This window comes from Vidua chalybeata, chromosome 17 (assembly GCF_026979565.1).
Source record: "Vidua chalybeata isolate OUT-0048 chromosome 17, bVidCha1 merged haplotype, whole genome shotgun sequence".
Classification (NCBI taxonomy): Eukaryota; Metazoa; Chordata; class Aves; order Passeriformes; family Viduidae; genus Vidua; species Vidua chalybeata.
Window position 1 is genome coordinate 7,317,357 of NC_071546.1, and position 16,286 is coordinate 7,333,642.

The following is a 16,286-nucleotide window of genomic DNA, read 5'->3' on the forward strand; positions in this document are numbered from 1 at the left end:
TCAGTGAGCCAAGCATCTTGCACATGCAAAAGGTACGTCTGGCTTTGCAGATAAACACTTATTTTACACCAGCTGAGATGAGGTCTGGAGAGCTGAAAATTGCTCTGAATTCTGGTCACCAAGATCATGAAAAAACTCCCAGTCCTTTCTGCCAGCTTAGTCATTATCACAAACTTAACAACAACAGGAATAAACGTGGAATTTAACAAGCAAGAGCTCTGCTAGCTTTAAAAATTAATTTTCATAAATGATTAAATGCTGCTACAGAAATCAAAGGAAAGCATCATTAAAATTCCTGCTTTTCAAGCTGAGTTATTCTGTGCTGTAGGTCGCCTGATGGAGCTGGCACGGTGGCCACGGTCCTTCAGTGCCACTTACCTGGACCCTTTGATGTCGAGGTGGAGCAGCCCATGGTCACGGCTGCTGGCAGATGCTTTTATAAACCCGAGCTGCAGGAATGAGGAAAGCCAAGGAAAGGATGGAGCAGGGACAGTCCCCTTTTTCTGGCTGTGAAATGTGACCCCTGCACCAGCCAGACCCTGAACACCACACGTTGCTGTGGCCAGCAGCATCCAGCCAGCCCAGCAGCTCACCCCTCACCCTGGGTGTGGTGCCCACCCGCTCTGGGGAGTGTCCCAGGGCTGGTTCAGGACAGCTCTGCACCATTATATGGAGCAGAATGAGTCCAAGGACAGTGAGGTAAGCAATTACCTCCCAACGAGCTAATTACATACAGAAACCTCACAAACTGCAAAACAAATGAAAGAGAGTGTGGGTTTGTGGTGCACCGTCTGCTCTGAGACAACTGCCTGTGCCCCAGAGGCAAGCAGGAGCTGGCTGTGTGTCCAAGAAAGATCTCTACAGTTTAAAGGAGGCTTGAGAGACACCAGATAAAAGAAAACAGGGAAATAAATAGAGGGGAAAGGAAAAGGAACATCAAAGATGACAGAAAAACCTGATTCTGATGTTTCAGGTGTGTTTCAGGGTGGATCTGGGCTGGACCAGGGCAGGACAGTCTCACAGGCAGTGATGCTGCAGCTGTCCCAGCTGCTCCCGCTCACCCCAGGAGCAACGGGTGGCTTTACAGCCTTAAATTTGCAGAAGTTTCATGTGGTTCCTGCAGAGTTCATAGGCATTACTGGGTGATTCCCCCCCTGGTCCCTAAGTGCTCCCAGGACAAAGCCCCAGTAAAGCCCAGGCCAGGTGAGCGTGTGATGGGTGCCCAACATGATCAAGATACCCCACAGCTTTGGGCCCAAGCCCTGAAGAGTCTGACATGTTTGGGTCTGACTCAGCATTTGCTGGCAGAGCTCTGCACGCCCTGAGCTGGGAGTGGACAAAGGGGACTGCAGTCCTCCCACCTGAGATCTGTCCTGAGCCCAGGGGTTTTACCAGAGCTGGACACCCCCACAGGCCTGAGCACCTGCTGTGGCTGCAGAGAGGGCTGGACTTTATTGGACCTGAGCACAAGAATACAAAGTACACCCACGCCCTTCTGAGCACCCACAAAAGAGATCAAACCACAGTGTTCCATGGAAAACACAAGTGTCTTCCTTGTGCTCAAGAATGCAGGCAGGGATAAAACCCTGCTACTGTTGTGCCATGTTGGGTACAGAGAGACACTCAGGATCCTCAGGCAAGTGAAGTCAATTTTCAGCAGCCTGGGGAGGAGAACCCTCTCTCCCAGCACACCTGTGGGACACAAACCAGCCCAGCAGTGCCGCAGGAGGGGAGGTCACTGCTGAACTTCTCCCCAGGGCTCAGCCCCAAACTCCATCCCCTCTATGTGCAGCCCCTGTCTCCTCAAGGTGTCCTGTGGTCAAAAAAAGAGATCAGGGCTGCGGTGGCTCCTCCAGCCTCTGACCAAGCTGCAGCCCAGAGAAACTGGGCTTTCCATCTGTGGGGAAACTGCCCTCTGGTGAGGGGAAGCTACGGAAGGAATTTCTGCATGGGTTGTTCCTTCATATATATGTTATTTAGAAGGCAGAGTGACATCACCTGGGTGGGTCATCATCACCTCTGCTGCAGCCGTGAGCTGTATTTTTCTTTAAGGTCACCACTGGTGCTGTGGGGACTGCAATTTCCATCAGCAATTCATGTGGCTCGGGGTATGCCTTGAGTCTGGCAACACCCAAAAATGAAAAGTTTCTGCTGGTGGGAGCATAAACAGTGACCAGGAGCTGCAGAGCACTCAGTTGCCCACTGATGCAGCAATTGCACAGTGCTGCTCTCCAGGACAGGTCTGATCCTGAGTTCCTCAGGAATTCCTGTACCTCAGCTGAAGAAGTTCATCAGGAGGCCCAGCGGGAGGAGCTGGTGTCCACTGTGGGTGGCAGGGGTGGCATAAGGGCCTGTGGAGGTTTGGGGACAGTCTCTGGCTTTCCCAGTAGATAGTCCACCAGACTTCTGGCCACATGCCAATTGACAATCTGGAGTCACAGGGTAAGGCAACACAGGTCAAAATGTTTGCAATATTTGCATTTACGGTCAACTTCACTTTCCCTTGCTGTGAAATGGCTGCACGCACGGCCTCGCCAAGTCGGGGCCCGTGACACTTCCTTCTCTGAAAGTTTGTGAAACCTAAACCCTGTTGTGCTCTCCCATGACAGAGGTGAGAGCAAGGCATGAAGCCAGGATCTGTGCCAGCTTCCACAGCCCCCTGGCCAGCTGCACATGGCTGAAGGAAACCTTGATGAAGCTAAGGGAAATATCCCAAGCACAGATGGAAGGAGAAGATGCAAGACTCACATTCAAGTCCAGCTCGAGAGCTGGCCAGTTACCAGGGGAAGGCTGGACATGGTGTACTGGATGCTGCCCAGCAAATCCAGGGCCACCAGTGCTGGGGGGAGAGGAAGGAATCAGCGATTCCTTGTTGGACTCGGCTGCAAATCCCCCCTCCCCTACCTGAAGTTCCTTTTCATCCAGAAGAGCCTGGCTTTCAAGTGGGCTCTGAGCAGGGAGCTCCTGCAGACCCCTGCTCCTGGCAGATCTGGGCCAGGGTGGAGCAGAGGAGGGAAAGGTGTCCCAGTCATCCCTCAGCTGGAGTGGGTGACACACGGCACAAGGCAGGACAAGGCGTGGGACCCACTGTGTGCTCACAGTTCAGGAGTCCCAGCTGGTCACTGACGAGTCCCAGGGCAATGCTGAGCACTGGGCAGAGCTGCAAGAGTTGGGGAAGGTTGGTGAGAAGCCACCTTCACAACCAGAGAAGAACACACAGCCCTGCTTGGCTCTGCCAGGCTTTCCTTGGCCATGGAGGCAGTGGCCAACTGGAATGGTAGCCCTGCTCTGGGTCTGGCCCTGGGCATCTTCCTCAGAGAAGTGGGGAGACCCAGGAGCCCATGGGGGATGGCTAGAAAGACTCTGGGGCCTTCAGGAGGAGGAGAGATTCCATGAGTCCATAGCACAGTCCAGGACATCATTAGGAGCTCTCAGCATTTGGGCAGACCTCGCACTGGGAAGGAAGGAGAAGATTCTCCCAAGCTGATGGAGACATGGAATGTGTCTCCCACTAATCCCAAGGTTCTGGGTGGATGCAGCAGCCCTGGGACAGTGGCTCTGCTCCTGCTCCAGGCACCAGTGATGCCACATGGAGCTGCACCGCATCTTTTCAGACTCATTGCTCCTTCCCAGAGTGTTTTATTTTTCCGACTTACCAGATTAGGAAGAAGTCTGTTCAGGACACTTGCCAATAAATTATCCACAATTGGGAGCAGGCTGTGGAAAAATAAAGGAGCACCATGAAAACAACCTGCTGCAAAGTAAATGGGTCTTGTTAAACAATTCCCTGTGAATAGCGTGGAGCACAGACCTCCCGGAGCAAGGCAATTGCAGCAGCAGAGTGAATCGTTTCTGCTTGGATTTTGCATGAGATAACTGTAATTTGCATCCCAAAATAGCCGATGGGAAATTTGTTGCTGCCTTTTATCTGCTAGTGTATAGTCTCCTCAAATGAGCAGAGAAAATCTCAGGCTGAGTGGTTCCAATACTACGTGCTCACGTCTCAGAAGACCCCCACGCCCTGTCCATTAAAATAACCTCTGAACGTGGCACATGGGACAGAATTGTGCCCTGAGATCTCTGGGACAGCACACCACTCACTGTGGCTGTGTCAGGGGGGCACAGGGACCAGCACCACTGGCCCTGTGACACGGCTGGTGAGTGGCTGTCACCTCCAGGCATGGTGGGAGGGAGGGCTGTAACAGGAAAATGCCCTGGTACTTTTGCCATTCTCGGGGTGGGTTAGGGTTGGCAGAACTTGATGGTGAGGTGGCTCCTGCCAGCAGGGAACACCTCCATCACTCACCCTCTCAGGAGTCTGATTTTAATGCCACCAAACAGCCACAGCACCAGCCCTAGCCCAACCCACCTCTTGCCATTGAGGGCACTCGAGTGTAGGGGTTGAGGTAAGCGCCCGTGCCAGGCAGGAGCTGCAGGGACACCCTGGGGAGCGTCAGCTCCAGGGACAGCGAGAGGGACACTGCGAGTGACAGCTCTAAGCCCAGCTGGGCTCCACCGCTCGCACACAGCCATGTCAGGGGGTGGGGGAGTCAGAGGCCAGTCAGACCAGAAATGCCAAAAGACACCGAATCTTCTCATTTATTTTCCTGTTTCAGTTACTTTCCAGTTTTATCAGAGGCTTGGTTCTTTTGCCTTGTTTTTCCTTCTGCTCCTGCTGGGCTTCCAAGCGCAGCCGGGCGGGCGGGCTGCAGCGGGAGCGGCGGCTCGGCAGCCGCGGCCAGCGCGCAGTTCGTGCACCCTCTATGGGCAAAGGCTCCTGCGCTGCCGCCTCCTCTGCCCTTCCCTGGCCGCCTCGGGAGCCTCCTCTGCCCTGCAAACCTGCGGGACTTCCAGAGCTTTCTCCTTTCAAGAGCCTGACCAGTTGAAATTTTAATTACGTAAACAAAACGACTCCCGACTCAGTTTGGAGGAGGAGGTTTGCTCACAAGCATCGTGCTCTTCCCCTTCCCAATGAAATTCCTCTCCCTTTCCTGGCTGATCATGGTGCTGCTGTGAGGGTGTCAATCCCAAAGGACCCTCAGTGGTTCCTGTCTTCCAGAGTGACACTTGTGACCCACCGTCACTCAAAACTCCTTTACTTTATTCCTTTACTTCTTTACAGCCCAACCTAAGCCCACCTCACCCTCCGGTGAGTTGTGCAAATTAAGGCTGAAATTATATCAGTGACTCACACTGGTCTTTTTTATTAAAACGGCCCATTTTTACCCTTATAATGATAAAAATAACCAGAACCTCAAAAGGATATCACTACACAAAACCTCCTTAAACTTCCATGTTAAATGAATGGATTGTCAGAAAAGGGTTTTCATTTTGCTATAACGACCTATTTTCTGATTTTTCAGATTAGTCACTAAATATTAACTAGAATTACTCACCTTCATTCCTACTATTGTTGTATTTATTCCCATGTTTATTCTTGGCTCAATGGAGTATATCATAAGGTTTGGGGGTAAAACAGGGGCTCTGTCCCCCCCAAGCTCACAGTACCTTTTGCCACTTTTTGAACTCTTTTTCTTTACCTGACCTTACACTGAATTTCAAGCCTGGCTTTGCTCAGCTCCTCCTAAAGTGAGACCTTATGCTGGTCCATGGGCACATCTGTTTTGAACCTCACAGCAGATCCTTCTATAGTGAAGGTGCTGCAGGAAAAATGGAAAGGTGCTTGAATTTCCAAAGCTGGCCAGTGGATTGAGGGTGTAAAGCACCATTTGTGAGTTTCGTATATTCCACTATAAATAATGACCTGTAAACCAGGGAAAAGCATTGAGCAACAGGTTACTGGACAGCCAGTATCAGGCAGCACTGTTCCCAGAGACCAGGGCAAAAGGGAAGGAAAAGGTGTGTGAGACTCCGTGGCTGCAGCACGTGAGGCTGCACTGATCTGAAAGAGCTGTGCTGGGAAATCAGCTTCTTCCACAGAAATCCCTGCTGACACCTGCCCCCAGGCTGGCATGCACAGGTTACCACATCAGGGGGAATTCTTTACGTTTCCAGCAAGTGCCTGGGGAGGCTTTGGAATAGTACCAGGAGATTTTTGTCTCCTTTCCTGCTCAAGGAACCTCGAGAAGTGGTTCCTGAGACTTGTCCCACCCATGCTGCAACTGCCAGCTCCTTCCCAGCAGACAGGGTTTCCTCCAAAAAAATCCTGTGCTGGGACACCTCCACGGCCACTCCTGGCCATAAAGGCACCTTTGTTCTGGTGCCCTCAATACTTAATACCTTTGTGAGATCAAAACTGCTTTTTTTGACAACCTGGTGTGTCTTACACAACAAGGGGATAATACACACCTAAATAAATCCCTGTGGAGTGTGTGCTCACGTTATCTGTGCCTGGCTCTGGACAGAGCCTTGCACAACCAGCACCAGCAGGCTCCATGTGGGATCTGCTGCCAGCAGGAGCTGCTCCAAAGGGCTCCAAAGGAGAGGGAGATATCAGCAAGAGCTGTGCCAGCGCTGCATCACAAGCTCCCCTCTGCCCTCATCTCAGGCATGAGAGATGGGCTGCAGCAGGGAACCCACGTGCACCCAACCCAGTGTCCCTCTGAGAGGCTGTTTCACACCTGGTGCCACAGGCTGAGCTTCAGAAATGCTCTCTTTAGGTCCCAGTTTGTCCTCTGAAGGCACAGCCTCCCCACCCATCTGTGTGCCGTGTGGCAGAGGGGCGTGGAGCAGGCAAACAGGTGTGGGGAGCCAGAAATTCATAGAAATAAATATCCAGAGAGGAAAATACTGTGACAGTGAGAGATTTTATTGAAAGAGCAATACAAGAGCAACCTTTGTGCCTAAGAGCTCTGCCTCCTGGCTATGGATGTTAAAAGTGGCCACAGGAACCCCCAAACATCCACCAGCCAAGCAGCTCTCCCACATGATGCTGGCCAGAGGCTGCTGCCTGTCCTGCTCAGGCCACAGCCACAGCACAGAGCAGCACTTGAGAGAAAGAAAGAGGGAGAGAGTGCAGCAGAGCAGGGCTTGGGGTGCATGTGCTGCCTCACAAAGGGAGCAGCATCGAGGCTCCTCCTGAGCAGGATCTTCCCAGAGTGGTCTGGCCAGAAAACTCATCCACCTGGAAGAAGCAGAACAAAAACTACTCCGTTTTCTCATTCAGACTTTCACCAGCTTTTTGCCATTCCCAGCAGAGGGAAACTGGGAGCAGCCCATGGGAAATGAAGTTGGCTGGGGTGGTGTGGGGCTGTGGGAACTGCAGGTCCCAGCCCTGGTGGGCACATTCCCACTCCCCAGGACACAGCACAGTGGGAAAACTCAATCCTTACGTCAGTGATGATGACTTCAGCGTTCCTGAGGTTGGTGTTGAGGACGTTGGGCAGTGGGACCGACAGACGGAAGGCATCTGCAAAAACAGGTGTAAGAATCTCATCACAGGGATGAAACCTGGAATGAAGGCAGCAAGGGGAGGGGGAGAGCCCCAAATCCAGCTGAATCTGAGATGGCAGGGGACCCTGACCCCCCATACCTTGAACAGAAGGTACATATACAGCTGTGAAGACCTTCTTGAGCCATTCTGCGAGTGCAGAGGCCTGCAGGGAAGAGGATGTGTCAGAGCAATGGTTATTGGGCCATGTCAGGGTTATCTGTTGACTTCTACTCAGTTTGCTCTGAAATACAAGAACTAGGAAGCTTCCTTCAGTGAAATACTCCCAGGACTGAGGGTGGATATGCTCTTTGGGTAATTTCTTTTTAATTATTCCTCCCCCATTCCCAGCACCCCCAAGTGAGGAGATACACCCAAGTGTCACTGCTGTAGAGCACGAGGGATCTGCAGGGCAGAGGGAAATTGCCCTCTGCCAAGAGAAGTAGAAGGATGAAAACTGAAGAATTAGCTTGTGGATTTCTCCCCCACACAGAGCCTCTGGCCATTGCATCACTCACTGCAGCACCTCGATCCAGTGCATGCACTTACGCTGGGAAAGTCAAGACTCTGGGGGAACTGTGTCAGGTTGATGCTACAAAAGATAAAAACAAGGAAGAGTTGGGGTGTGCTGCTGCAGCCTCCTCCAGGCCCTTTCTCGGTCTGGAAGTTTTCTCACCCTCACAAAGATACAGGATTTTAAAATTAGAACAACTTTTTTACAATTCTCTCATCACGTCAACCATGCAGTTGGTCTGAGGTTGGGGCTGGGAGGAAGCAGGAAGGCTCCAGCAGCCATTGACATTTTTACCACGTCTACATCACTGTCCCCCACCAGCCCCATTTGTCCCCAGGCAGAGCCCCCCACCCGCAGAGCTGGGCTCTACCTGTCAAGAGTCAGGGAAGTTTGCAGTTTGCCATCAGAGACTGATGGGGTGATGTTCAGAACGATGTCCTGGAAATGGAACAATGAAAGAAATGAGGTTATTCCCCTGCACAGCTCCCAAGACTGAAAAGTGTATTTGTAAATTGCCCATTCTGAGAAAAAACACTTGTCTGTGCCGAGAAGCCACATTTTTGTGACAGATGGCATCATGTATCTGTCTCCCCAGGGTTCGCCTTCCTGTCTTTATTTTGTGTTATTCCTGAAACATTTCACTTACTATTTATGTTTGGTTATGAGCTCGTTTAAAGGACTGGGCATCACCGTTTTGATGATGCAGTAAATACAAAAGTACAAACGCTGCAGGGCCAAGGGTAGGGCAAGCCAAGGGGATGCCAGCAGTGATCCAGTCAGCACCCTGTTAGAGTCATCTCCTCCCCCAGGAGCTCACTCACCACATTGATGGAGAACAGGAGCCCCTGGGGGGTCTGCAGGGCAGGACTGGTGACGTCGATGGTGGCTTTGAGTGTGACAGTGGCTCTTCCATCCCTCACAGTCACTACTGGCTTTTTGCTTACTCGGACACGCAGCTCCAGTGGCAGAGAGCCAGGGAGGGTCCGGGTGAGCTGCAGGGAGAAAAGAAGTCAGGGCAAGGGTGGGGTGAGAGGTGGGGTTGGAATCACTGCACATGGAGAGCGTGACAGACCTGGGGGATGAACGGGAAAAGGGCAGACACGGTCAGCGAGCTGCTCTGGGGAACCTGTGGGAACAGCACTGGTGACATCGCTGCCCGGGACGGGTTGTGCAAAGCCCACTCTGGGCTCAGCTGGACCCCACAAACACAAGCAGGCAAAGGTGGGTGCCCTTGGGTCACCCAAGAGCAAGCAGGACACTGACCTGGCCTTGCAGAGGGGAATTGCTACCCGTCAAGCTGGTGATGCTGAGGTTGAGGGCTCCCTGCCCCTGGACCTGCTCCAGCAGGGCGCTGAGGGTGTCCTGGGAGAGGCTGAGCCGGGGCGGGCGGCCGGTGGCCAGCTGCAGGCTGGCAGTGAGTGGCAGTCCCTGCATGGGGGTCATCATGCCATCCCTGGCGTTCTCAGAGAGGAGCTACAGGACACAGAGCAGGGAGGGGCATTGGTGGGGCTCAGAGGATTGCACTGGGCACCCTGCCTGCCTGCTGACCTCATGGAGAGGCTCACACGAGGTTTGTCAGCATTAAATGATGACAGGGCTGCTCCAGGCTGCTCTGGCACAGGCAAGGGCTGCATCTGCTACACCTTCCCCACTGAAACACTACCACATATCCTGATTGGAAAGACACAGTGCTGATATTTTATGCATGATTCTGGTCCCTGTCAATTAGCAAACTTTGACAAACCACTTATAAACAGAGCATGCCTGTAAGCAGTGACTGCTGCTCCTGTATGAAATTAAACTTTTCTGATTAAAAACTATGAGAGTGCTACGATTATGCTTAATTAAGTAGCATCAAGCCACACTTGCTCATGCCACCATCAAAGATTAACAGGCAAAAAATAGAGACCCAGCACTGGCAATAGCAGAGGTGGCTGGAGGAGACTCATTAGAGCCTTCCTGTGAACTGTGCCTGAAGGCAGCTGAAATGTGAGTAGCCTTTGATAAACATCCACCGTGTTCCAATGAATCAAAGTCAGAGGTTTTGGGACCAGGGAACACAGTGGCACTTACGTTCAGATCCATCTGGATGGCGTCACCACTGTGGATGGAGAAGGAGGGCAGGTCCCCCAGAGCCCCGAGTGGGAGCACCTCTGTGGACACAGGGAAGAAAGCTCTTCAGCTGCAATGGCAGGGGATTCTCCCAAATCCCATGGTCCCAAGAGTTACTGGAACCAGCAGCAGCTCCCGCTCACAGCTAGAAAAGCCACTAGAAAACAATAGTTTGCAGCAAAAATGTTTTTTCTAAAAGCAACTATTCCTGTGGTAGGTTTCTGCTGGAAGAGATGGCTGCTGCTGCTGGGGCAGGGAAACTGAATGTTGAGTTTGAGCTGGGAGTTGTGGTTTTAGAAAATTGCTAAAATATTTGTATTTACCTAATGTAAAAAGCCAAGTAAGGCTAGGGGCAGGATGTCACAGGGAGGAGAGGAACAGGAGGTGTCCACTTACGGTTCCTGGAGCCGAGCAGGGAGCTCAACACCTTGAGCCTGGCGTTGACGATGTTGCAGCCCTGGGGAAGCAGAGGGGAGTGAGAGGGTCCTGGGGCCTGCTGCACCGGTGGGTGGCATGGCACCGGCACAGCCAGTGACAGCAGGCTCTGCTGGGCTGCACATGTGGGCAGAGCTGCTGCAGGCAGTGCTGGGGGGCACATCCCATCACACAGGACTCAGCATCGCGTGGGTGAGCAGCCCCTCTGAGCCAGCGTGGGTCTCACCTGGGTTAGTGGCTGCTAAACCAGCGCCTGGCTCAGAAATCTGTTTGCCAGCAGAGCCTGGCACAGGTGATGGTGCTCTGGTGCCTTTCAGCAGGAGGAGAGGCTGACCGCCCCGCTGAGCTCACAGCTGTGCAAATATCCACATCCATGGGGCAGCCTGGCCTCCTGCCTGCCCTGCCCGTGCTGCCTGCCCTGCCCGTGCTGTCGGCCCACCCGGCGCTGTGCTGGTGGGTCACATGAAGGTGGCTCTGCAGACTCACCAGATCCTGCAGGGCATTGCTAAGGAAGCGTTTCAAAGGCTCTTCCAGAACTGGCACTCTGGGTCTGGTAACAGGAAAATAGGAAATAGCAAGTGACAAAGATTAATGCTGGAAAGTAAGGGGACTTCACACAAGAGAAACATGAGGCTTCACTTGCTTTGCCCTTACTCAGTGCCGAAATATTACCATTCCCAAGCCCTCTGAATCCTGCCCAGTGCCATGTTCCCCACACCCAGAAATGTTCTTTTCTTAGCCAAAATTTTAGAAAAAGGTCAACAGTTCCCCTCTGAGCCCAACAGCTGGATCACCTTCAAGGCACCACGCAGAAAGGTGCTGCCATCAATGGCCAACGGCACCAGGGTGTCCCACTGCCACAAGAGCCACGGGCTGGCCATGGGCCACCCACTCACACAGATGTTCCTTCACACCTGGTTCATACCTCACATAGGTGTTTATGTCAACAGTCTTGCAGTTCAGAGCGTTCTGGTGAGGCGTCCACGTGTCCTGGACCACCATGGTTGCATCTACCTCCACCTGCTCGCAGAGTGGCTGGCCCGGCACACTGCCCAGGGGAAGCACAGCAGGCAGCTCGGGACACTTGCTGACCATCTTCTTTCCAAAGAGATGGCGACCCCCTGCCCCAAGCCATGCCCCTGATGGACATGCCATACCTGCTCTCTACCAGCAGCTGCGTGTTGAAGTCCACCTGGTGCCCAAAGCCCGGCAGGGAGCGCAGACTGATTTTGGGGAGGGAGTTGTTCACAATTCTCAGTCTGGATGGTTGAAACAAGGAAAAAGCAGTGAACAGCACATTTGCACAGCCCTGTCCCCTCAGCCCCCAGCACAGCAGCTGTGCTCTTGGGATCCTCTTCCCCCTGGGTCATCAGGCATCCCCACCAGGCAGGAGCAGCTTGTGGCACATACAAGGCACCCTGGGATGCCAGGCAGAGGCAGAAACTCCCAGCAGATGAACCCCCATTTATGACCCCCCCCCCCCAGGAGAGGAGGGAGGGAGCCCTGTGTGTGCAGGCTCCAGGACAGGACCTCCTTTCCCCAGCATGGCTCAGACACACCGGGCTGCTCAGGGACACCACCTCCCACTCGCACTCACCCCATGAGTTCTTCACCATTTCTACCAAGAAGGTTGCCAATGAGACCGTTTTTGCCAAGGAGACCATTTTTGCCAATGAGAAGTTCAAGGACAGTGTCAAGGAGAGTATCAACAAGGCCATCTTTGCCAAGGAGACCGTCAATGACACCATCTTTGCCAAGGAGACCACCGAGGATACCGTCTTGGTCAAGGAGACCACCTAGGAGACCATTTCCACCCAGGAGACCATTTCCACCAAGGAGACCTCCAACAGCACCATCTCCTCCAAGGAGGCCACCGAGGAGACCATCTTCACCAAGGAGACCACCAACAGCTCCATCTTCACCAAGGAGACCACCAACAGCTCCATCTTTGCCAAGGAGACTGCCTACAGGACCATCTTTGCCAAGGAGACCTCCAACAACTCCATCTTTGCCAAGGAGACTGCCTACAACTCCATCTTTGCCAAGGAGACTGCCTACAGGACCATCTTTGCCAAGGAGCCCTCCAACAACTCCATTTCTTCCAAGGAGACTGCCGACAGCGCCTTCTTTGCCCAGAAGACCCCCAGTGATTCCATCCTTGCCAAGGAGACCGCCAAGCAGATTGCCACCAAGGAGACCACCTGAAGCTCTCTGGGGAACACTTCTGTCTGGTGGATCTTTAAAACCTGAAGAACAGGATCAGAGGTCACTGTGAGCTATGTGGACTCAGCATACAAGGTGTGCCAGCCTGGTTCTTCCCTCACTTCCCCTCTCCCTCTTCATACAAAAGAAGTGGTGGCACCAGCCTCTGTAAAGTAACGGAAGTGCCATCTCCAAAGTGCTTTATAAATGCAAATTACCTGCATTGCCACTGCTGCTGGGCAGATCTGCACCAGCTTCTGATTTTCTGAGTATGGTCAAGAGACAAAAAGAGCAGAACTGGCCTCAAAAGAAGGATAAATCCTGTCTCTTATGTACACTTACCATTCATATCTGGTCTGGCAGCCAAGAACGGGATTCCAAATCCTTGTGAAGGGATCAGCAGGCTGTTGAGCAGGACAACAGTCCACAACACGGACATCTTCGGTCCTGATAACTGTGGGAAGTGATTGCCATGAGTGCAGTGCTGGGAGAGCGAGCACCAGCCCGTGGAGGGAGGAAAGAGAAGGGAGGGAGGAGGAAGGAGAAAGAAGGAATGCCTGTCAGGGAAGACAAAATCAGGGAGGAGGCTGCTGGCATCTCTCCTGCCTCCTCATCACACTGGTGCTGATGGACAGTAACCCTCCTGGTGGCACTTTCCTGCAGGAGGAACCAGAGTGTCAACACCAGATACTCCAAAGACCGATGGCCAGAGCAGTCAAGGGCAGAGCAAAGGGATGTTGGGATGTTCCTGCTGTGATCCCCCCCAGTGCTGGTGAGCAATGGCGTGACTGAGCTGTGTGATTTGGGACTCATCCATCCTGGATGGGGATTTCTCCAAGAGACATATCCTGCATGCCACAGAAGGGGAAAACAAGACATTTCTGATAACATGATTGTCTCTGGAAGAAGAGCAACAACATCTACAGAGTACAAATACACAAACATAGCGAGCAAGGAGAGAACCTCCAGGGAGAATGTCATGATTTCTGCACAAACATCAGATTCTGATGCTTCCCTCTGCATGGAAACACCTGATAGAATTGTAAGAAAGAAAGCAAACTTTAACATTTCAGTGTCATTGAAATATTTCTGTGGGACCTACAACTTGAAGTAGCTTATTTTTCTTTTTTAAAGAACCAAAATGAACTTCGTTGCTCCAAATCTATTTAAATGTAAATAACTCATCAAAAAGGGATCAAAACAAGTGTGAGAGGTCTAATTCACCTTAGCTGGAAATCTATGGCAGATAATTGAGTTATACCAAAGATAATTGAAATGATAATTGTTTATGAAAACCCTGAAATACCCTTTCTTCTGCAAGGACTGCAAATCCAATGAACACGCACATCTCTTCTGGAGAAACTTGCACTGAAAGGCACCATTTACTTCTCAGAGCATAATTCAGGCAGGCAGCAGGCAAGAATAACAATTTTTCTTAAAAGGCCAACACTCCCAAAGGAACGCTGAGGGTTTGCAGAGGCAGAAGCAAGAAACAGACTTTTTGAGGAATAAGTTTGCTCTTACCTGACCAAGCTCTTTCTCCAGCCAACGTCCCTGTCTTCTGAAGATCAAGAGGATCCAGGATCTTCATATATAGAGCTTCACAGCAGGAAAAAGGCGATGTCATTTGGGACATCCAAAATAATTGGTGGGGAGCAAAACAAACAAGGTCTTGTTTCTGGTGGCTTCCACTGCAAATATTTCCTTGGAGATACTAGGAGTTAGGTAAATCATTGAGCAATGACCTGTAGGAGCAGACTCAGCCAGCTCTGGGTGCCTGGTGTGGTACATCATCCTTTCATCCTGCCCAGATGCGGACGTGGCTGAGATGTCATGCCCTGATAAAATACCTTTCTTTCTTTTTTTCTTCTAAATAAAATTGGTGTTCTGACTGAAACATGTGTCAAAACACTGGCCACCCCTGGCTGCTCTTACTTCTGCAGTTCTCAGGGCTGCAGTACTGAGCAGTAAGCCCCTGTGTGGGGATGTGCCACGTGTTATGATAAATGAAAGACCAGGCAGCACCTTTTCCAGTGCAAAGACAGACTGTGGAGATAGCAATAGCCAGGTGTTCCCTGCCCAGGCCACCAGGACATGCCCAGCATTCCCATCCAACTTGCCTACAGCCTGATCAAATGTCACAGCCCAACAGATGCCCTGAGCTGACAGACTCTTTGGAGAGACACCACCTAAGTGGGAAATGCTGCCCTTATCTAACTGGCATGGAATTGCTTCCAAGTCCATCGGGATGTGCTTTAACAGGAAGACACTGTTGAGAGGCTGATGCCATTGACCTGGAAGCTCCCAGGCCAGAACTTGTCAGTTTGGGGTATTTTTGAAGTTCTGGAAGGATTGTTGATCCCCCTGTGGGCACACCACCCTATGCAACAGATGTGCTGCAGCTGCCCAGGGTCTTCTGCCTCCTCCTTGCAGCTCTCTCCAGGCCCCTGCCCTGATTGCTGCCCAGGAGACACAGAGACAGTGCAGCAGCTCTTTGGGGCAGGGAAAAGAAACCTTCCTCCATGGGCCCCAGACCAAACGTGGTCCTCATGCATGGGGCACATCCCAACAAGCACAGCAAAAGCTGTCTGTGCTGAAGGGAGAATGCACTGGCTGAGGGGACTGGGATGAACTCTTCACTCCTGACAACAGGAGTGGATGGTAATGGCTGCTCCCCAGTTCTACTGAAAAATAATACCGAAAAATTGCTTGCTCAGTGTTAATACTTTCTGTGAACTTGGAAATAAATATTTCCAGCAGATCAGCCAGCTTTGGACACACATTATTTCCAGCTTTGAAAAAAATACCTTAGTTAAAGGCCAAGGAAGGGGTGGCAAAGATATCAAAGCACTGAAGGAGTTGTCACTCTCCTTGCAACCTGATCAGCCAGGACCTCTGGAGCACAAAGCCCGGCTGTCATGGTGAGATCATGACCTTTGATAAGATGGACGAGGGTGTTAACAAGATGGTATTAAGTTATCATCCATCCTGAATTGCTTCATGCTCCGGGAGCCACTGCCCAAAACCTGAACTACCATGAAGACAGCCCTGATACTGGTCAGTGCACAGGGAAGGGGCAGGATGGCAGCTCTGGGAACAGCTCCTGCTCAGTGACCTTTCAGGCATGACAGTAACTTGGCCTCTCCCCAGTGGCTGCTGAATGCAGAGGTCTCTGACCATTGGATATTTTGGAAAAACCAAAGCAGATTCCCATAAAGAGAATGACATGGTGGTGTCCACGTCTCGCTAAAGTGACTTTCAAAGCCCCAAGAACACAGAGCCAAATTACTGAGAGAGGACAGAAACCAGAACGGGTTTGGTCAGAGGGAGAAGAATAGGACTGGTGTGAACAGACATGTTTGCCTCAGTTCTCTGTGCTTGGATCACCTGAAATGAAGCTGTCAGGCAAACAGTAAGGGGCACGTATTCCCAAGAAGAGTCTGAGACCTTGACATCAGCAGGCTCCAGTCAGGGCAGGCTGGGGGAAATGTCCTAGCTATGGCTGGAAAATGAGGTGGATCTGCTCTGCTCTCCCATTGATGGCAAAATTCAGACACGGCCTGTCTGCCTGAGGAAACCAAGGTTTTCCCTGCCATGCCTCTGGGACCACTGAGAGACTGGTACATCCCTGCT

The 16,286-nt window shown here is 51.8% G+C and overlaps 1 protein-coding gene across 1 annotated transcript; it reads right to left on the reverse strand.

Moving 5' to 3' along the window:
• Positions 1 to 6,756: 6,756 nt before the first annotated feature.
• Positions 6,757 to 14,191, reverse strand: LOC128796549 (BPI fold-containing family B member 3-like). The gene is made up of 16 exons (XM_053958312.1): positions 14,178 to 14,191; positions 12,996 to 13,107; positions 12,049 to 12,697; positions 11,609 to 11,710; positions 11,377 to 11,499; positions 10,938 to 11,001; positions 10,413 to 10,473; positions 9,978 to 10,057; positions 9,168 to 9,377; positions 8,977 to 9,030; positions 8,726 to 8,896; positions 8,275 to 8,342; positions 7,940 to 7,982; positions 7,493 to 7,556; positions 7,293 to 7,369; positions 6,757 to 7,084 (listed from the first exon to the last, which is right to left on the reverse strand). The coding sequence occupies exons 2-16, from the start codon at positions 13,090 to 13,092 to the stop codon at positions 7,010 to 7,012; spliced, it is 1,938 nt and encodes a 645-aa protein (XP_053814287.1). The 5' UTR covers positions 13,093 to 13,107; positions 14,178 to 14,191; the 3' UTR covers positions 6,757 to 7,009.
• Between the last annotated feature and the right edge of the window lie 2,095 nt (positions 14,192 to 16,286).

Excerpts from the sequence above, each read along its gene's own strand:
- LOC128796549 (XM_053958312.1), bottom strand. The coding sequence starts at position 13,092 with ATGTCCGTGTTGTGGACTGTTGTCCTGCTCAACAGCCTGCTGATCCCT. Across the intron at positions 10,474-10,937 it reads GCAATGCCCTGCAGGATCTG|GGCTGCAACATCGTCAACGC; the intron begins GTGAGTCTGCAG and ends CTGCTTCCCCAG. Across the intron at positions 8,897-8,976 it reads TTTTCCCGTTCATCCCCCAG|CTCACCCGGACCCTCCCTGG; the intron begins GTCTGTCACGCT and ends TTCTCCCTGCAG.